Source organism: Oncorhynchus nerka, linkage group LG22 (genome assembly GCF_034236695.1).
Source record: "Oncorhynchus nerka isolate Pitt River linkage group LG22, Oner_Uvic_2.0, whole genome shotgun sequence".
Lineage (NCBI taxonomy): Eukaryota > Metazoa > Chordata > Actinopteri > Salmoniformes > Salmonidae > Oncorhynchus > Oncorhynchus nerka.
Genome location: NC_088417.1, coordinates 61,991,270 through 62,013,308, shown reverse-complemented (window position 1 = coordinate 62,013,308; position 22,039 = coordinate 61,991,270). Strand labels below are relative to the sequence as shown.

Sequence of the window (22,039 nt, the reverse complement as noted above, 5' to 3'; positions counted from 1 at the left end):
CAGTAGCAAGTCTATGCACCCGGCGCCAAACGATGCTTATCTGGTTAATAAGCTGTGTGATCTGGTTCTTCTTTTTTGGGGTGATATATATTAGATTTTTACTGTATTTAGTTTGTTAAAATCAAAGGGTGCTTGTGTTGTTGAATCTGTGTACAACATTAATTCATCAATTATTTTAAAAAAAATAACTGCATAAGGTGATGACGGTATGAGCGGATTCTCAAATCCAATAGCGATTCATTTTTTTTTGGGGGGGGGGGGGGGGCGCTCCTTCTGATAGAAAACATGCCTCTGTGATAATCTGTCGTTGTAGTCAGGGGTGTGCAGTCCATCCACATGATGTAACCCAGTGTTAAGTCTTTAATCGATACATCTCCCGGCATGACAGTGCGGACAGAGCACAGATCTGAGATCAGAGAGATGGCGGTGTAAATCTTTACAGTTCAACCAGGGCCTTTTAGAACCTGTCTATAATTGGGTGTCAGCCAGCTGCCTCGGCTCGGGTCTGCTCTACTGCAGCGTCTGGCCAGCCAATAGCTTATCCTCAGATGCATAAACAAACACTGACACCAGACACTACGTCAACAAGGCATCAAGACTCAGAGACTATGAAGAAGAGTTAGTCCGGGAGGACAACCTAACGCTTCATGTTTTCCCCGTCCTCAAATTTGGTCTGTTCTGGAAGACGAGGACCTTCCGGGCACATGTGCCCCTTCAAAAAGCTTTTGTGGTGCTGTTTGGTTATTACCCTTTGATGTACTACTGTACCTGTGTGGAGTGCTCTCCAGGGGAGTTCGCTCACAGATTTTAAATGGGGGGGGATAATCCTGCTCCATGTAATGGATGTTCCTCTGCCAGTTTAGCTTGCAATAAAAAGCTTCTACATTGAGCCAAGCTTAGGTAATGAATCTGTACTTTCTTTCCCACCATAATGCAGACTATGACAAAGCACCCACAACACAATGAGGAAAAAGACCGCTCACTGACACACAAAAGCCTATCAATAAAATATGGTAAAATAACTAAATCCCTTAGAAACGATATGTTAATTTAATTTGTATCTGGGACCACAGATTGGGGAGGGAATAGGTCATCTTGACCATTGGTGTTAAGGTTTATGCCTAAAGCAGCCTTGTGGTTCTTGGTGGTGGATATGATATCAGGTGTGCTTCACCTTATAGGGCAACTTCTGATGTGCACCTGTCTCTCCCTCTCCCACACCCTACACATCATTTCAGGATGCAGGTTGTGTGTTATATCCTGCGACAACGCTATGGCCGTTATCAGGCCCTATCTGCTCTTGGTTTACTGAAGAGGAGCACGCGTGGTTATCAGTCCTCCTGATATGCACAGATAAGGCCCCAGACTCCTGTTTAAACACTAGGGACCCTGGGTATTAGAACCACACCGACTGCGTTTGACTATGCCCTCTCCGCCCACGACGGAGGACAACCGAGGAAATTGAATATCCGAGTCAGTTGTTGAGGAAAAGGTTTCTCTATGTCAAATATGGCAGACGAGAGGTGGACAATCGTTGACAGGGCCTCATTCATACACTGTGTGGCTTGGATATGAAAGAGATGGTTCAAACATTGACAGTTAGTTATGTTTAACAGCTATGTTCTGAAAGGGTTCTGGAGGGGGCATTCTTGTTTTGTTGTAAGTACATTAGAGGCCAGGCATCTGCATGATAATGGGTGTTAAGTGAAAGGGATAAACCCAAGGCTATGGGTCTTTGAATAGGATGCTGTGTTTGGAATATCAAGCAGAGTTCTCTTCCTTAGAGTTAGTCCCTGTACGATTAATTTATTTGTCTAATAAATCACTCAGCCTTGCCAGATGATTATTTGCTTATCACGGGGTTACTAAAATATTGCTGTAATCCAGTCTCCCTAAAGCCACGAGTACACTCACCCAGACTTCCTTCAAGAAATAAATCTGAGCCTGTCAAATATGTCCCGGCTTTGGGGAAAGGGAGAAAAAAAAACGCAGTTGTTGTTGTTGTGGTGAGATGGAGCTTTGATTTGGCCCCTGTAGGAAACCTGGGGCGATTGAAAAACAAACACAGCCCTTCATTTACCAATCCCTCACTCATAAATCTCCGGGAGATATCAATACATGACTCTGGGGGGCTACTTCAAGGGATACCCCCTCGCTCCATTTGTGGAGCCAATCCACATCTCATCCAGTTGTTGAGGCTTTACGATAGAACCCAGGGCATGGGCGAATGAATGGAGCAGGCTAAATTATACAGGAAGCAAGCACTTACTGATGCATTCATTCTAACACACACACACACACACACACACACACTCTCGCTTGTGCACACACACGCACAAAGGACCTGTGCCACGTCTGGAAACAATTATGGCCGGTTAACTTGACCTGTTTGCACCAAATGAACTCCCAGACTGAAATATTTTTCACGTTTGTAACTGGAGATGGCAGCAACCCTGGCACAAGGCTGCTGGGATATAATCTGTAATTAGACAACCAGAACCATTGCTCTGTGTGCTGCGAGCTGTCAACAATCAAAGCTTCTGACAAATCTTTAGAAAACACAAACACGTAGGTCTATCAACTGGGGAACCACGATTTCTGGCAATTGCGCCGACATAAAAAGAAGTAATCGGATGAAAGAATGTACAAGTTTGCTGATAATAAACAGAAGGGAATCAGAAAATCATATTAAATCAAATCATGACTCATAATTCTGGCAATTTATCCTTATAAATTAGAGCCATAAGAAGAAGATAGGGATCTGCATATATTTAAAGGCAGACATTTTCTGGATACAACGGCAATTCATTATACACGGATGATAAAACAGGCGATGCATGACGCAATGTTTGACTTTATACTTCAAATGTCTGAAGTCTGTTTGAGGAAGCTTTAGAACAGGGCTTACAATATTTAGGGATGTCATGGAACATCTACTAATCTAAATGAACCCATTAGTATTCTGTTGGGGCAGCCAACAGATCAATGCATGAAACGGTTTGGAAATCTCTTTTGATCCTAGATTTCCCATCTCTTGCACAACCAGGGATGGTCACATTGATAAAACTTTTGAAAAACAGGCAACCTCACCACTCAATTTATCCAGGCAAAAGACGTATCCTGAAAATGACTAAAATCGTCCTTTGACGTAAAACACACTCCAGCTTTCACATTAAATAATTAAATAAGCATTCAATAGATCTTACCTAAACCTGAAAGACATTCAGGATAAATTATGATTTATTAAAGACAACCATTGGTTTTAACACCGCAAAATTAAATTGTTTGCCATTTTGTTCACACTAACCCAAGTTATTTCATGGCAAATAAATCCAAAAACACTAACGTTTTTGTTTATTATAGCTTACAAAGGCTCTATTCATTTCCTCATTAATTTTAAGGACAGTGGGTGAAGGTACACAAGGCCATCTCTCTGAACAAGTAATTCTGTATTTCTTCCAAAATTCATTAAGGGAATATAGAGTAACCGAGACGGAACACACTCAAATCTGCCAATTAGATAGACTGATTTAACAAAAGCTTCGGCCATGCTGTAGACATACCAATATTTTGGTAGGGGCTGCTGAAACAGAATCCTCACGTGAACCTTAACCGTGGCGCATTCCATCTGATTAGCACAAACATTTCAAGCTGAGCAGGTCCACTCAAGGTAAAAGAGGCCAGTAGAAGAAAGAAATACATTCTGACAGTGTATGTAGTAGTGATGCAATTCAATTCCAGGAAGTGCTCTCTTTCCTTCTCTATTGGCAGCCAATTTAACTTGGACACATTCAGTGTTATTGCATTACACAAACTTAATGTACAGTAACAACAACGTTCAGCAGAGCACAAAAATTATAGAAACAACAAAAGATGTGTACAAGATCAGGGTACTATTAGGTAAAAACTTTTCAGCACAACAAGTATGAGTCATCTTGATTTTGGAATCTTTAAAATGTCATCCGACTCTTATGTTGCGTAAAAGCCTGGAGTTCCAAACATGACCTAGGACCTGTAAACTCACCAGGGGCACCCGCTCCCCTCCCATTCCTTGTCTCGGTATAATCTTAAGCAACTGGAAATGTGAGCTCTCAATCAATTCTGACACACTGAGTCAAACCCAAAATCAGCAATTCCACAGTAACGGAATTGTGCTGTGCAAACTTGTGAAACATAGACATCTATGATATGGTCCTATGATTACTTCAGATTTGGTCCGGTCTGGACAAGACCAAATCTGAACCAATCATGGATGTCTATGTTTGGGCCAAATGAAAGCCGGTCCAGACGTTTGTGGAAGTTGAAATCATAGTTGGTCCGGAGCGGACCAAAAATCAACATCTGTTGACGTTGAAATCAAGGCCAGGGCGGACTGACCAAATTTCAACTACTTTTCTATGTCCATTACATCCAGTGCTCAGTGGTTGAGGATGCTGGTTACAGTAAATGGAAAGAGAGGAGGCTCGTGGGTAAGTATCAGTAAGAGCCAAGAGAGGTGACATTAATTGGAGAGAGAGAGAGAGAGAGAAAGGAAAGAGGGATTGGATGTCCCAATTTTTCATACTCTTGCTTTGACTACCAGACAAAGAGAAAGGAAACGGTTATCAGCTGAACATAACAGTATGCCAGTGGAAAGTAGGACAGTAGCACATGACCCAACTGTGGTTACAATGGGAAATCATTGTAGCCAATTCAATTGCAGAAATTTTCTTCTATTTTTTTTCTGAAATTCTGTTACCGATTTGGCAAAAGAATTGAGTTTTAATTAATCATTCATAAACTAAATTGATATCAGTAAAAACACTAACTAACCTTTACTTTTGTGAACTTTCATTATCCTCCCTCATGAGGGAGAGAATTTCTTAAAAAGATGTGGGTTTTCAATAGAGAATTTCAAGGCACAAGGCAATGTTTCTTAAACTTACAGAAGGCAAATAATTTCTCCAAAACGAAATATAAAAGTGTGGATATGAGTTGGCACGGGTCTTTACTTCAACAGTGTGTTTATTTTTAATTTGACCCCTTTTTCTCCCCAATTTCATGGTATCCAATTGTTTTAGTAGCTACTATCTTGTCTCATCGCTACAACTCCCGTACGGGCTCGGGAGAGACGAAGGTTGAAAGTCATGCGTCCTCCGATACACAACCCAACCAAGCCGCACTGCTTCTTAACACAGCGCGCATCCAACCCGGAAGCCAGCCGCACCAATGTGTCGGAAGAAACACTGTGCACCTGTCAACCTTGGTTAGCGTGCACTGCGCCCGGCCCGCCACAGGAGTCGCTGGTGCGCGATGAGACAAGGACATCCCTACCGACCAAGCCCTCCCTAACCCGGACGACGCTAGGCCAATTGTGCATCGCCCCACGGACCTCCCGGTCACGGCCGGTTACGACAGAGCCTGGGCGCGAACCCAGAGTCTCTGATGGCACAGCTGGTGCTGCAGTACAGCGCCCTTAACCACTGCGCTCAACATTGTGTTTTGATGCATTTCTAATACATTTAAAGACTTTTTCTACTAGATGTTTTCTAAGACCCCTTTTCTATCTGTTTGACAAGAAATCAAAGCCTTTGCTTATTCACAATTTTTTGCATTGAAAAATGTATACATGCCTTATTTACTCACAAATATAGACTCGTAGCATTCGTTTGACACCCAATTTGACATGCTCCTATGAACTTCACAAGATGGTGCTCATTGGTCCTTTTACATGGAAATGACCAATTCCAAATCCTACAAGCTTCATGAGGTGTTGGGCTATGTGCGAGAGTGGCAGGCCATTAGCGGAAACGGAGTGTTTCTTAAAAAGCAGATAATGGCCTATTTCCCAAATTTCGAGACACTAGTACAGTTCCTTGACAGTTTTGGAAGTTGAGCAACATTTGTCATGTGCAGACAACAGCACGCTGACCGGTCTACAACAGGAGTGCATGGTGGGATTTGAACAGCGGTGCACACCTGGCGTGGATTTACTTGCTGTATACCTCTCAAATCCCCCAACCCTCCCCCTCCTTTGCAGTCCTACATACACACTACTACTATTACTACCACCCCCGCCCTCTGGCTATGCTGACGAGAAGCAGAGGCCAGCCGAGCGGCCGAAAGGTTAGGCTGCAGAGGTCAGGACTCGGGTCCTGTGCACAGCCCTCATTTCCTGGGCTGGACAGTCTGCACCACTTATAAAGCTAATAAGGTCCTCCTTGTCCCCCCGGTGGCTGGGGGCCCCAAACTCTCAATCACTGGCCACACCACAGGGGTCAGGGGTGGGCTGAGATGGGTGTGAGGAAGGGGGGGGGGGCTGCTTCCCATTAGCTGGCCCCCTTCACCAGGTGCGACTAATGGGCTCAGCCAGCGCCATGGCAGGACAGCTCGCTAGTCACCCGGACAGGCCTGGAAGTCATCAGGGGAGAGGACCTCAGGTTCGGTCGCCAACCACAGACTTGATGGTTTCAGAGAGAGCGACAACAATGTTGTCTTGATATGATAGCCTACTTCAAACTTACAACGGGATTCACCTGTACTTTTGTATACGTTTTGGCCAGTAGTTCTGAAAGTAGAGCTCACAAGCCAAAAGTGGCCCCTGAAAATTGCATACTATGTCACATATGTGCACCAGGCATTGCTCTCTCTCACTCTCCTGATGTGCATCATGTGCATCTTGATAGCTGCCACTCATATGTTGACGGACTGAAGCTCATTGGTTGAACTCAAATTGCTAGAGGGCTGGCCCATGTGGGGGAACATTTTTGGGAAATAGGGCAGCCCAACTTCCAGAAAAACAGTGACTTTCAAACTAGGGATTGTGTGGTTAATTGAGGAAAGACTGTAATTCTGCTCATAGATTATGCATGTATGAACTACACATTGACACATCCAGCCCAAAGTGTAGGAAGTTGAAATACTTAGTTGCCAAAGTTCCAGAGCATGTCTTTAAAAATAATATGAAAGCAAATATTCAAGTGTCATGTAGTAACAGCAACAAGTAATCTGGTGGCATAGACGGGTTAGCTGACAACGCCACAAAAACGATGCGCGCAATTCAAAGGGTCAAAACGACTTGTGTTATGGTTGTGGATGGCCAGATAGCTAGCAACAATAACAAGAAACTGCGTGAGGTGAACCGTAAGTGGCTCGTTTCAGCTTGTTTGATCTTGTTATTGATACCATGTTTTGATTAGAGGTGTTTTGACTGATGTTACGTCTACACTAATATGCAAAAAAATTGGTAGCTAACCAACAACTGTAACGATGTATGAGAGAGACCAGCGCTCATTGTGCAACTTTGTTTACAATGAACAATGGAGTTGAAATATAGTTTGCATGTTATCCACAATATAAGCCAACCCCTGTCTTTCCCCATAGTTACGCACTAGTCAGTTTTGTTGCTAAATAACCAAACCAACCCGTCTATTGAGTTACAATGCCTAAAGGACAATTACACCACTTTTCAATCTCGTTTTCATTATCTCCAGCACAATACCAGTATCTACATATGTGAAAACGGCGCAATTATACATAAACATATAAAGTTATCATTTTTCACGATGGCCGTCAGACACTACAGAGACTCGCGGTGATGTGGGGAGCAAGAAAATACCCTGCCTCTGGGCTAGAAACTCAGTTTTGACATGTAGACACTGGTATGGTGCTGGAGAGAATGAATTAGATTGAAAAGTGGCGGAATTGCCTTTTAAAGTACCTACATTATTGACTTTAGAACACAAGTTTGAAAAAGTAACTCTTTCCCAATTCTGGGTGAAAATTGACAACCATAAAATCCAATGCAAATACCAGTAGTCTAATGGAAAATATGCTACTTATTTCCATGAAACCTCACTTTTTTCTACCTTTGGTTACAAAAATGTAAACCAAAAAAACTACGAATTGAACAATTCATTGGTTAAATCCTTCTGAGGAATGTATCATCAAAGCAGGCGATCTTGACCACAAGAAGCTAACCTGACAATTATCTATTGCATCAGAATTCAACATTTTCTCTTGGCCGAGAAAAATATCTAAATGAGGGGTAAAATCGCAAACGTTTATATTTGCAGTGCCTTTAGAAAGTATTTCTGGGTAAGTCTCCAAGAGCTTTCCACACCTGGATTGTGCAACATTTGTTCTGTCAAATCGGTTGTTGATCATTGCTAGACAACCATTTTCAGGTCTTGACATATATTTTCAAGTAGATTTAAGTAAAAACTGTAACTTGCCCACTCTGGGACATTCACTGTCTTCTTGGTAACAACTCCAGTGTAGATTTGGCTTTGTGTTTCAGGTCATTGTCCTGCTGAAAGAGAAATTATTCTCCCATTGTCTGGTGGAAAGCAACCTGGTTCGGTCTTTCCTTTAGGATTTTGCCTGTGCTTAACTCCATTCCGTTTCTTTTTAATCCGCAAAAACTCCCGCAGTCCTTAACGCTTAAAAGCATATCCATAACATGATGCTTGCCACCACTATGCTTGAAAATATGGAGTGGTACTCAGTAAGGTGTTGTATTGGATTTGGCCCAAACATAACAGTTTGTATTCAGAACAAATCTATTCATTTGCCATATTGTTTGTAGTATTACTTTAGTGCTTTGTTGCAAACAGGATGCATGTTTTGGAATATTTGTATTCTCTACAGTCTTCCTTCTTTTCACTCAGTCAATTAGGTTAGTATTGTGGAGTAACTACAAAGTTGATCCATCCTCAGTTTTCTCCTATTACAGCCATTTAACACTGCAACTTTTTTAAAGTCACCATTGGCTTCATTGTGAAATCCCTAAGCGGTTTCCTTCCACTCCAGCAACTGAGTTAAGAAGGACATCTGTATCTTTGTAGTGACTGGGTTTATTGATACACATTCTGTTTTACCCATCTACCAATAGGTGCCCTTCTTGGAAAGCCTCCCTGGTTTTTGTGGTTGAATCTGTGTTTGAAATTCACTGCTTGACTGAGGGACCTTACAGATAATTGTATGTGTGGGATACAGATAGGAGGTCGTCATTCAAAAATCATGTTAAGCAATATTTTTGCATACAGACGGAGTTCATGCAAATTATCACATGACTAGTTAAGCACATTTTTAGACTTTCCATAACAAAAGAGGTTGTCATTTATGAACATTTGAACATCTTGGCCACGTTCTGTTATAATCTCCACCCGGCACAGCCAGAAGAGGACTGGCCACCCCACATATGCTCTCTCTAATTCTCTCTTTCTTTCTCTCTCTCTCGGAGGACCTGAGCCCTAGGACCGTGCCCCAGGACTACCTGACATGATGACTCCTTGCTGTCCCCAGTCCACCTGACTGTGCTGCTGCTCCAGTTTCAACTGTTCTGCCTTATTATTATTCGACCATGCTGGTCATTTATGAACATTTGAACATCTTGGTCATGTTCTGTTATAATCTCTACCCGGCACAGCCAGAAGAGGACTGGCCACCCCACATAGCCTGGTTCCTCTCTAGGTTTCTTCCTAGGTTTTGGCCTTTCTAGGGAGTTTTTCCTAGCCACCGTGCTTTTACACCTGCATTGTTTGCTGTTTGGGGTTTTAGGCTGGGTTTCTGTACAGCACTTTGAGATATCAGCTGATGTACGAAGGGCTATATAAATAAATTTGATTTGATTTGATTTGAACACTTATTGACTCAAGACATTTAAGATTTTTATTTTAAATAAATTTCTAAAACTTTCAAAAAACATAATTCCACTTTAAATTCAGGATTTTTACAATAAAATGTGTAAAATGTTTAGGGGTGTGAATACTTTCTGAAGGAACTGTAATTCATGGATTTTAGCTTAATAGTCATCTAGCTTGTTAGCTCTAGTTTAGAGCCCTGCAATATGGATACCTTCCATACACGATGCGCCCATTAGGGTGTACCGCAACTAAAACTCGATACTTGTAAATTCCGTAATGCTTTCCTTGTACCAATGTCAGTCCTGTTTAACTGCATGCTTTTCTTTGGATGCTGAAATCCATAGTTTTTATAAAAACTGCACCCTTTAATTCACTGTTTCCAACTGAGTCGGAAGTTAAGCGTGCACTACCACTTGATACTTACTGTGTACCTTTGCTTGTCCTGATTATTAGAGTTGTCAGTTGGATTTGGAATCCACCGTTTTGATCATTTGCCTTCTATGATAATTTGCCTTCTAATTTGCCTTCTATCCCTTGCGAAATCTAAAAATTCTGCCATGCAATGACTTACAGAAAACATACAGATTTCAGCACCCAAAGAAAAAGCTTGTTACAGGACAAAACATTGGGACAAAACAAAGCCTTAAAGATTTTTTTTTTTTACAGGTATCAACTGATAGCGTCTCGATGTAGTCTGTGGTACATTCTGCCGACACAGTGTTGAGTTTACTAAGCTGCTAGCGAGCACATGCAAATAACCAAAACATTTTCAACAGAAAAAAAGGACTCAAAAACTTTTGTTAAGTAGATTCCTGAATTATGTAAAGGTAGAAAAATGTAGATCTATATTTTATGTACGTCTATCAGTAAACTTAAATGAAGTAACTGTAGGCAGAATTTATTTATATTTTATCATTGATTTGAAGAAAAGGTTTTTTGGAAAAGATTAACAAGTTTACAAATGTTAATAGAACCAAACTAGTCGGAAAAAAATTCACAAAGTTGACCTTACCGGTGTTGCTCTACAGCTTCGTTGTCTGGTAGCTCTGCGCCACACACGTTGCAGCGTTCGTGCTGGTTTCTGCCATCTGGCTTCATGCCAGCGGCCAGCTCCCCCAGCTTGTTGAAGAACTCCCTCTGGATGAAGCTCTGGGGCAGAAGTCCCCCGTAGGCACTGAAGTCCATGGACATGGCCAGGGCAGGGGACATGTGAAGAGAAGAGGCCATGGAGGCCGGCATGGATCGCATAACTTCGTTTTTATGATTGGGAGGCAGAGAGTACAGGGAGGTCAGCTGTTTCTCAGTCATGCCTGTCATGCCAGCCATGGCTTCGAGACCCATTTGGCTACCATCTGCTTGGGGGTCGCCCATGCCATCCTCCCGGACGTAGTGCAGCTCGCGGGCACTTGTGATCACGCTGCTCCTGGTCGGGGTCCCTGGGCCGTCACGGTTCTTGTCCAACTCGTTGCTCCTCTCACCATTGCTGGAGGCGCTGGACTCCATGGTTCTAGGGCTCTCGTGGCCTCCGCCTTCATCCACTTGCATCATCTCCGTCTTGATCTCGGTCATCAGTTGGCGGTGGGAGTTGCCGTGAGTCAGGTGCTCTCCCCCGAAGCCCTGCTGCAGGAGGGACTGGCCGATGCTCATCAGGCTGTCCACGGCAGCTTTGGTTGGGCTCATGGTGGAGAGCCCAAAGGATGTGGAGACGGAGGGGCTCTGGTCCAGGGCAGAGGCTTGCTGGGTGGCTGAAAGGAAGCTCCCCTCCATGGAATGCTTCTTAGCGTTCTTCCCTCCTTGCCGGCCCTTGCGCTCGTCTTCTTCCTCCGTGCCGCCATCGTTCATATTGGCCTCCGTGTCATTATCATCCGAGGACTGGATGGTCTCCAGGATCTTGAGACATTGCTCCTCCAGGTACTCGATTTCTAGGATCTCTGCTGCATACAGCAGGTCGTCCAGGTCTTCCACTTTGGCCTGGAGTGTGGCAGTGTAGGCGTACTCCAGGATCTGCTGGAAGGTCTTTGGTGAAAGGAAGTCCAGGGTGTAATGCTGGCTGTTGCGGTGAAACAGAATCTCAAACATCTTGCTGGTGCAGGCCAACACGGTTCTATGAGCATGGAACTCCTGGCTGTCCACCATGATTACCACGTCGCAGAGGGTCCCTGCCAGACGCATCTGGTTGGCCTTCTGCAGCAGGACCGTGGGGTGGTTGGGGTTCTGGAGGTGGATCATACCCATTTTAGTCAAATCCATAACGTCGCTGAGATCCGCCAGGCCAACTCATGAGGCTCGCTTTCCCTCCTCAGCAGTTTCTTCACTTATCTTTGTAAACAAGATAAAGTCAATCTGAAGAGAGAACAAGATCAGGCATATCAGAATATTTTAGGAAAATACTTTAATAATATATGAAAACAACTGTTGGCTTCTCAACTATATATCATATTTGGTCCTAGCCCAATAAACATCAAATAACTGTGGTAGATAAGATCACAGATCAATATTTAAACCTACACTTTTATATAAAAAATCCAAACAGTTCTGCAGTGTTAAATTAAAACAATCCATTGCTGTTGTATGAATTACTGCAGATTATTTGAAAAGCCATTGCAAACCATAAATGTTCATTGTCTTTTTTATAATAATTGATTTCAATTAGATAATGATCAGCAATTTATCCTTATTTTCTGGGCATTTTGAAATCAAATTGTTCTCACCTCTCATCCAAATAGGCTACATTAACATTGCACACTTCATAAAATGAAAACAGGTCTATGCACATGACACTGAGCTGTTCTGTACATAATACATACAACTATGAACATACAACCCTACTGGGATGGTAAGAATTGTATGCAATGGCATCATAGTTGAAATGAGTGGCCATAAGAGCAAATTATCAATAGCTAAATAACACAAGTCAAACGCCAAGCAGACCAAATCACCCTTATTAAACTAAATTAAAATCTTTAAAAAAAATACCCCATCTTTTCCCACTCAATGTATAGTTATGTGAAACATGAACAGCAACCAATATGGACCACTGAGAGCCTTGCAACACCCTAGTCTTTGTTAGAATGCGTTGATGCTTGGTTCACAAAGACCATCAACACCCATTCTGAAATGAAATGGCATCTTATTCAGTATTCTTATCACAGAGAAGAGCAGTGAACACAGAAGGGAGCGAGCAGCGTGCCAGGAATAGTTGGAACAGAGGATGTCGCAAAAAAAAGAAAACGCCATGTAGCGCCAACAAGATTATATTACATACGCCAAAGAAACGCACGAGTCATTGCTTTGGACAACTCTTTAACTTGGTTACGTAATATAAATTGCTCTACACGACTAAAATTCTATTGTAATCTGATCTGAAAACACAATTTATTAAAAGAAGCGCAGGTTTATACTAGGACAGAATAGTTTCCATTACTGCGTTTACTTGGAATGTACCTGGTTTTAATGTCTATGGAATGTACAGTAGGCTAGGCGATCAATGATTTGAATGCATGTTGGCATGTCATTGCCCGCTCTCACAAAAGATTAGACCACATGAGGAATAACCTGTCATGTAATAATATTAAATGATGATATAATCACCGTTATTATTATAAATATAAAATGTTATTTCAGTATCCTATTACAATTAACATGATTACCCAGGGTCGTTACAGTAGCTTATACTCATTTTAGGCAAGTCATTTTATAATTTACATTTTCAAATATTCCATTAGAGTTAATCAAGAATCAGAAACGGTAGGCTACAGACCTTTTCAATTTTTCCGAAAGGATATCGATAAAGAGCGCAGATTAAAATCGATTAATTTATGCTAACATTATGCATCCGCAATTCCTAAACAGGTAGACAAGGCTAACAATATACTCAGTGGCTCTCATAAAAATGAAGTCAACAGTTGGCAATCGTTGGAAATACTCAATGAAAATTCTATTCAATTTCAGATAGCCTATATTACAGAGCAGTTCAAGACTGTATACATTTGGTATTGAGATGAGTGGTGGACGTCCAACAAATGACAACAAATGTTACTTTACGACACGAATAACAATTTATCGCTAATTTATGACCCAGTAAATAGGTCCATGTCTATAGCGCTCCGTAATTAGCTTAGTGCCCCAGGTTTACCATAGGAAACAATCGAAAGTTGCCTAATAAGGATAGGTAACGTAAAGCCCACAAATTGTATGAGGAACTGGATGGATTAAGACAGTGCGTCGAGACGGCGCGTTAATGTCACCAAATAATTTCACGCACTCGTGTGATCAGACACCATTGAAGGGTTAATTATTATTTTCAATCAATAGGTTATGCTGTATTGACAGCATATCAACGCCAACATAACGCAATCATACGAGAACCCTCTAAGGACTAACTGTATCCACCAAGACAGTTGTCTGTCCGAAGCGCGCATCTCTTTAGCATTATGTTCAATGCGTCCTGATGTTTAAAAATCTGAGACAATAAAAACCTATGCTCGTGGAAATCGTATCCAAACACATTTTGCTCAAGAACAAACAGTATACTCACACTTCTCTCAACAGAGTCTACTAAAGTACATAAGGTCGAATGAGACCCAAATACATTGTTGCAACAATGATTAAATTCACTAGCCTGCTATTCTGATTAGCACACAGGTGGAATCGTTTGATGTGAAATCATTACAGCTTGAGAGCATTTTATTTGGACATGTCATTATGATTGAGCTTGGAAGAGATAACCCATATCGATAGCAATTCAGTTTGCCATTCCATCTATAAACAATGTTATATTTATTTGCGTCAAGAGGAGGCAATATTTCATTAAGAATCAAGGAATAAGCAACAGTCGACCAGTTATCTATGTGGGTCTCTGGTGTAGGCCTACAATGTACATCAGTCAGTGAATAAATAGATGGACACAGTTCAGATTATTGCCCTTGTGTTTAAGATGATTTGTCATCACCGCTGCACGAGCTCCTCAAGTGCGTCATTTGTTCGCTTTTTAAAACTTCCAGGAATATAAGAGCGGCATAAGGTGTCAGTGTACTGTATTCTCATTTCAACAGAAACACTATTTTCAGAATAAACCACATGGACGAACGTCACCCTGTCTGGTTCGCAATGTAAGCCTCAGACCTCACGTTCTCCTGTTGCGATCTCCCGAATACTAAAACAGACAATTACGTCAACCTAACATCTTTACATGGCCAATGAAGCCCAAGTGTTCATGGAAACTTAAACACATTTCGTCCGCTCAGACTTTTGGCTTTATTTGACAGCTAAATACATGCAATTTAAAACACTTCAGCGCAAACAGGAATTGATACATCAACTTTCCTTGCCACATTGTAGCGCTATAGGAACTGTAACTTGATGAGGGTTGAAGTGAGGATAGCAAACATACTATTAAAGCATTCACAATATTAGAGTACACAGGAAAAACAACTGTAAGCATGCAGAGAAGCGGGTCTGTCACTGCAACATGAAAGCTGGGCGCCCATATCAGTACTCACCTAAATTGCACGTTTTGATTCCGAATGTGTGGTTATTGGGCTACAGCATAGTAACGCAGTTCACAGTGCCCGCTCTCACACGCACTAACTCCTCTGTTCTTTCGGGTTAGCAAATCAACACAATGGTGACGTCAACGAACCGAGTCACTCTTCCCTCTCTTGAATCCATGCAAACACTGCGAAAGTGAGACACCTAGGGGGCTGCCGATTTTTTGTACGTGTAGGCAGTAGGGGAATTAAAGGAACTGATACAATTATCAACAATGGTGATAATAGGTTATTGTATTTTTCTTTATTTAACTAGGCAAGTCAGTTAAGAACAAATTCTTATTTTCAGTAACGGCCTAGGATAAGTGCCTTGTTCAGGGGCAGAACGACATATTTTCACCCCGGGGATTCGATCTAGCAACCTTCGGTTACTGGCCCAACGCGCTTACCACTAGGCTACCTGCCTAGAGTAATCTTCTAAATCTGAACATTTTAAAAGTCGAAATCATTATGTAATTAGGTAACCCATATAGTAAGAGAAAATTAACAAGTACATGCAGAATATTGAGGATAATTGTCCAAGAAAGTGTATGAATAATGAATATAAATATTTACTGATGAAAAAATAGATATCCATCTACTTTATAAAAATATAACATTTATATTCCTTTTATTTTGTCCCACCAGTGCCACTTGACTACAGCTTGTGTTTTTACAACTTGTTGGCTTGTAGCCAACAGGCGTTGAGCTGTCTACAGTAGGCCTATTGGGAGTTACAAGGTATAGGCTGCTGTATGCACTAAAACACACTCAATGCTACTGTATCCGTACAATAATAACAACTGACCAATTGTGTTTTAAACTGCGATGGGAAAACTTGTTTTATACTGTAATAGCCCCTAGGCTATAACTAGTTGTGCTGGACCAAGAAATACCAGTCTGTATGTGTGTTACATAGTATTTGCATTTTAACATGCATAGCCAGGCACACAATAGAGAAGGTGGGCCTATAATTTTTTGGGGAAAGACAACAGTATTTTGCTAATTGTGGTAGCAATATTTTTGTCATTTTCAAACTTTTTCAAATATTTTGTTTATATGAATTGACTACTGCAAGATGCTGCCAACCCCTTATGGGAAGAACGTGGTTGTCATTAACGAAACCAAAATCATAACATATTCTATTATTTACCTAATAGTCAAAATGTCCCCGGAATTGTGTGCAGAAAATAGTTTCTCATTAGTTACATTTAACATCTAGCTAGCATGTTGAATCCCCTCACACAAAACAAGCCACAAGCAACAGGTCTGTCATCTCATACTGACCAATGGTTACATTGCAAAAATATATTAAGATGGGAAACATGAGATAGATGTGGATGGTAAGTAGAGTATTTGAATGTGCAGCGGTGCATGGAGGGTTTTTAGCTCCATCTGTGTGAGGATCACAGAGTGCTTCATCACCTTCGAGCTGCATGCTGTGCTGGCTTACCCATGGATAAAGAAAAAAGGCACTGCCTTAATCTCCATTTAATCCCCATTTTACTGGGGGAAAGGAAATAAAGTGGTAAATTATAAAACTATATCATTATCACTGCACTACAAACAATACAGAGGTTGCTGTTAAATTGTCAACTCTAATGTGATATGGACTTGCCAGCACATGGTGTGACTCTGCAACTGTCCAAGCAAATGGTTGAGTGGTAATTTAAAGGGTGAGTTCACCCAAATTAATAAATTATATGTTGGTTTCCTTAACCTGTAAGGAGTCTATGGAAAAGGTGTGACAACAATCCATGCTTGAGTTTTGTTTACCTAGCCACTGTTTCAAATGCAAACTTTTTAGCATTTGTGTTGCAAATCCAATACAAGTCAATGGTTTTCACGGTGCATTCGGAAAGTATTCACATTTTTTTTACGTTACAGCCTTATTCTAAAATTGATGCATTTTTTCCCCTCATCATTCTACACACATTACCTCATAATGATAAAGGATTACAGCCTCAAGTCTTCTTGGGTATGACACTACAAGCTGGGCACACCTGCATTTGGGGAGTTTATCCCATTCTTCTCTGCAGCTCCTCTCAAGCTCTGTCAGGTTGGATGGGGAAAATTGCTGCACAGATATTTTCAGGTCTCTCCAGAGATGTACGATCAGGTTCAAGTCTGGGCTCTGGCTGGGCCACTCAAGGACATTCAGAGATTTGTCCTGAAGCTACTCCTGCGTTGTCTTGGCTGTGTGCTTAGGGTTGTTGTTCTGTGTGCTCTGGAGCATTTTATCACCAAGGATCTCTCTGTACTTTGCTCTGTTCATCTTTCCCTCGATCCTGACTGAAAAACATCCCCACAGCATGATGCTGCCATCACCATGCTTCACCATAAGGATGGGGCCAGGTTTCCTCCAGACGTGACGCTTGGCATTCAGGCTAAAGAGTTCAATCTTGGTTTCATCATACCAGAGAATCTTGTTTCTCATGGTCTGAGAGTCCTTTGGGTGCCGTTTTTCCAACTCCAAGTGATCTGTCATGTGCCTTTTACTGAGGAGTGGCTTCCATCTGGCAACTATCATAAAGGCCTGATTGGTGGAGTGCTGCAGAGATGGTTGTCCTTCTGGAAGGTTCTCCCATCTCCACATAGGAACTCTGGAGCTTTGCCAGAGGTACCATTGGGTTCTTGGTAACCTCCCTGACGAAGGCCCTTCTCCCCTAATTGCTCAGTTTTGCCGGGGGCCAGCTCTAGGCAGAGTATTGGTGGCTCCAAACGTTTTCCATTTAAGAATGATGGAGGCCACTGTGTTCTTGCGGACCTTCAATGCTGCAGAAATGTTTTGGTACCCTTCCCCAGATCTGTGCCTCTACACAATCGTGTCTCGAAGCTCTACTGACAATTCATTCGACCTCATGGCTTGGTTTTTGCTCTGACATGCACTGTCAACTGAGGGACGTTATATAGACAGATGTGTGCCTTTCCAAATCATGTCCAATAAATTGAATTTACCACAGGTGGACTCCAATCAAATTGTAGAAACATCTCAAGGATGATCAACGGAAACAGGATGCACCTGAGTTCAATTGGAGTCTCATAGCAAAGGATCTGAATACTTACCGTGTATGTAAATTAGGTATTTCTGTTTTTTATTTTTTAAACATTTGCATTATGGGATATTGTGTGTTAATTGATGAGGACACACATTTATTTTAATCAGTTTTAGAATAAGGCTGTAACTTAAGAAAATGTAGAAAAGGGAAGAGGTTTAAATACTTTCCAAATGCACTGTATATTAGCGTTTTTACACTTTACGGCTAACTGTCCATCTTTAAAAGTCAAATGCAGCCGTTTTTATCTCAATATCAAATCATTACTGGGTAACAAGTGCCTTACTGTAATTGTTTTTAATAAACATTGTCAAAAATGGAGAAGAAAAATAGCTGTGTTGTTAGGGTTTGACCAGGGTAGGGCATCATTGTAAATAAGAATTAGTTCTTAACTGACTTGCCTAGTTAATTAAAGGTTAAATAAAATACATTTAAAAATGTACCTGCCTTGTAATGTCACCAGGCAGGCCACAACACCATCCGACCAAAGCTGGCGGACATTTCAGGTGGTCTTTTCCAACAGCTCCTATACGAAAAGGGCATTATCATAATTTTACAAAATTATTCCAACCTCATAGTGTGGAAATATATATAAAATACAGGAAAATCTAATTTTTTGACTACATTTGACTTTTATAAACATGGGAGAGAGTGTGAATAGTGTGGAAATATATATCTTCTTCAGATAGTCTGGGGGACAAAATCTGAAAGAAAAAAATATCAAATAATCTTGAGACATACCCTTTAACCCTAGTTTGTTTTGATAAATTAAGTCATTTTCATTTCACTAGCAGACCATGGTTGGGGCTTATCTGTGCGATATTGGGGAGTGATAGTGACTTTCCACAGTAATTGCTAGTTTTCTCATTCAAAGTATCGGGTTAATTACGGTGATAAGCCCAAATCCCGGTTGATAAACAGAGATAATCAGAGCCATCAGAATTATCGAACACAGGATAAATACCAGATTTGTCCTGAAGAGCGCACGAGAGGGATTGGCTGTCAAACTAATCACGAGCGTCTGAAATCATTAATTTCCTCGTAGCCATTTCTCTCTTGCATTTGTTTGTCTAGTCAGTATCAATATGGCTGACGAGTGTCAATGTTTCCACCTCAGAAATGGTTTCAGGTGCGCGCGCACGCACACACACACGCACGCACACACACACACACACACACACACACACACACACACACACACACACACACACACACACACACACACACACACACACACACACACACACACACACACACACACTGAGACTGAATGGCCTTTTTTTTTACACTTGTATAAATCTGGGCGCTTCTCCGGGACTGGAGCCTGCCTCTCTGACCCCTGACCCCAACCTCTGACCACCAGTGGATTTAGTCCTAAACACATTGCCGTTCACATGTGCTGAAGTCAACTACTCTTTCTCAGTGACTCTTCTCTAAAACCAACAACAGTATGAAATCAAAAATAGTAACGAGCAACATATCTTACTTACTTATTTAATTTCGTAAAACAAAAATAAATGTTTTCTCTATTTACCAATCTCTATCATGCTACACCATACTTTCGTGTGGAATTTACTTTTAAAACAAGCCTTTCCCGGGTTTAAGTACAGGGATAGCCACAAGACAATAACATAACATTGTCTTTGCATTTCTACAATTTACATGAAAAGCTTGATGTTGTCCTATATTTTTTATTTAATTTAACTAGGTAAGTCAATTAAGAACAAATTCTTATTTACAATGACAGCCTAGGAACAGTGGGTGAACTGCCTTGTTCAGGGGCAGAATGACAGATTTTTAAATTGTCAGCTCAGGGATTCGATTTAGCAACCTTTCGGTTTCTGGCCCAATGCTCTAACCACTAGGCTATCTGCCACCCCAAATTGCACTATAATCCAAAATCAAACAATAATCTATCAAAAAACCAACACTCAAAATGTATATTTGTTTGTCGAGTTGGTTGCAGAATTCCTTGTAGGCTATTCAAATCAAATCAAATTGTATTAGTCACATGCGCCGAATACAACAGTGAAATGCTTACTTACAAGCCCCTAACCGACAGTGCAGTTTCACTGTCCTTCCTTTAGTAATAGTGGTCTTCTTCCTTTAGGTTAGGTTAATGGGTGACCTAGGTGTTTTGTTTACCAAGTGCATATTTACCCATCCATTCTAAGGCTTCAGCCTTCACCTGGCTGGTCAGTAGACAAAGTGCCTCAGTTAAGATGATCCCTAATCAATACGGTTCATCTTGTCAGACCAGAAGAATGGTAGTTGTACCAACAAGGCTGCTTGGTCAGTTTCAGGTGACAAGTATAATGACCTTAGTTGAGGAAGTATTCTTAAGAACTATAATAATGTTGCTGAAACATGATCAGTGCGTTTTGACAATGTTGGCAACAGGGAAACTATAAAAGCACTCTGTAAAAGTCTGGAAAATAAAAGCCTATTGTCCTCCCCCCCAACATTTTCAGAAAATTTCCGTTCTCTATCACCACTCAGCTCGATCGTCCAAATCTCACTCTGACCATTAGATAAACTGTCACAATATATGCATGTCATATTTTGAAATAGATATGGGTTAATAACTAATTAATGAAGTGCCGCAGGCTTGTAGTGAACACACTTCCGTCATCATATGTCTGGATAACATTGTCTGGATGTGCAAACGTCTGGGCTGAGGCCTGGGGAAAGAACCAATCAGCATTGGCTTAAAAAACAAAACAAATAAAGTCTGAAAAAGACTACGGGTTGAAAGTTTGTAATATAAGTGGGTTTGGAAAGAGATCAGAGCATTTATTGACTATATTACTCATAGTGGTGTTATGAAAGTTAAACCCTGGATGTAAGTAGACAGTTGTCCAATTCACATAGACATGTAGGCAGATGCCAATGAAAGGCTAGTTCAGTTCAAGACACTATGTTGAGGTGAGGGAGGGTATTGTGTCTGTGTTCATGTCTGTTTGTGCATGGCTACATGAATATCCAGTTAGGGTTTAGAACCGCAGATCAGTTTGTCTTCCCGACTGCGACAGACCAAGTTGGGTGTTTTCAGCGTTCCATCCAGAGCATGGTATTTCTCTATTTATACCAACACTACATGATGACTCACTACTGCTTTGAACACTGGCTCCCAAGAAGAGATTAGAAAAGAGGAACGCTAATAATGAAAAGATCATAAATGACAAAAAAGGACAGAGCGATAACGTTCTCTAATACACTCACACTGTCGTCTTCTCGGGTACAGTAAATCCATACCTGTCTCAGTATAGTTTATGTTATCAATTCACTTCTCTGACCAAACTTCTCTGCTTTAAGCGGTCTCACCCACCTAATTAAATAGATAATGTAATAGGTCTCCATGGTCTCACCATCAAACCTCCATCCATGTGAGGGAAGGGGAGGAGGAGACTCAACTGACCCCACACTGTTGTTAAGATTGTACAGCGCCGTAGTTTCAATAACGTTTCTCAAATATGCCTTTCTTATTGAATTCCCCACACTAATTAACCACAGGAAGTGATTTCCTTTGTCTTTGACAGGTGATAGGCAGACAGAGGGACTGGAGAGCACCAAAACAACGCCAAACCCACGACAAACCCACGCCAAACCCAGATAATTGCTTCATTAATAATTAACATATTTAAACCCATTTAAACATTTCACTGGTGTTAGCTGAGCTCTTTGGCTGGTTGGACTAAGCCAATCAGGGAACAATAAATGCGCTCTGAGGGGATATAACTCAATCTGCGTTCAAGAAAGAAAAATTATTCTCCCAGGGCTCTCACAGACTGAGGCACTGAGATGTCTTTAGGTTTGACTGTACGCTGGT

General features: G+C 41.3%; 1 protein-coding gene across 2 annotated transcripts in view; it reads right to left on the bottom strand.

Moving 5' to 3' along the window:
• zbtb16a (zinc finger and BTB domain containing 16a) overlaps positions 1-15,241 on the bottom strand; it is a 137,265-nt gene extending 122,024 nt beyond the window's left edge. For both annotated transcript variants that reach the window (XM_029627487.2, XM_029627489.2), the window contains exons 1-2: positions 15,128-15,241; positions 10,639-11,969 (exon numbers count right to left, since the gene is read on the bottom strand). In XM_029627487.2, coding sequence (XP_029483347.1) covers positions 10,639-11,876 — 1,238 coding nt within the window. In that variant the 5' untranslated portion in view covers positions 11,877-11,969; positions 15,128-15,241. The remainder of the gene's footprint in view (positions 1-10,638; positions 11,970-15,127) is intronic.
• Positions 15,242-22,039: the final 6,798 nt, after the last annotated feature.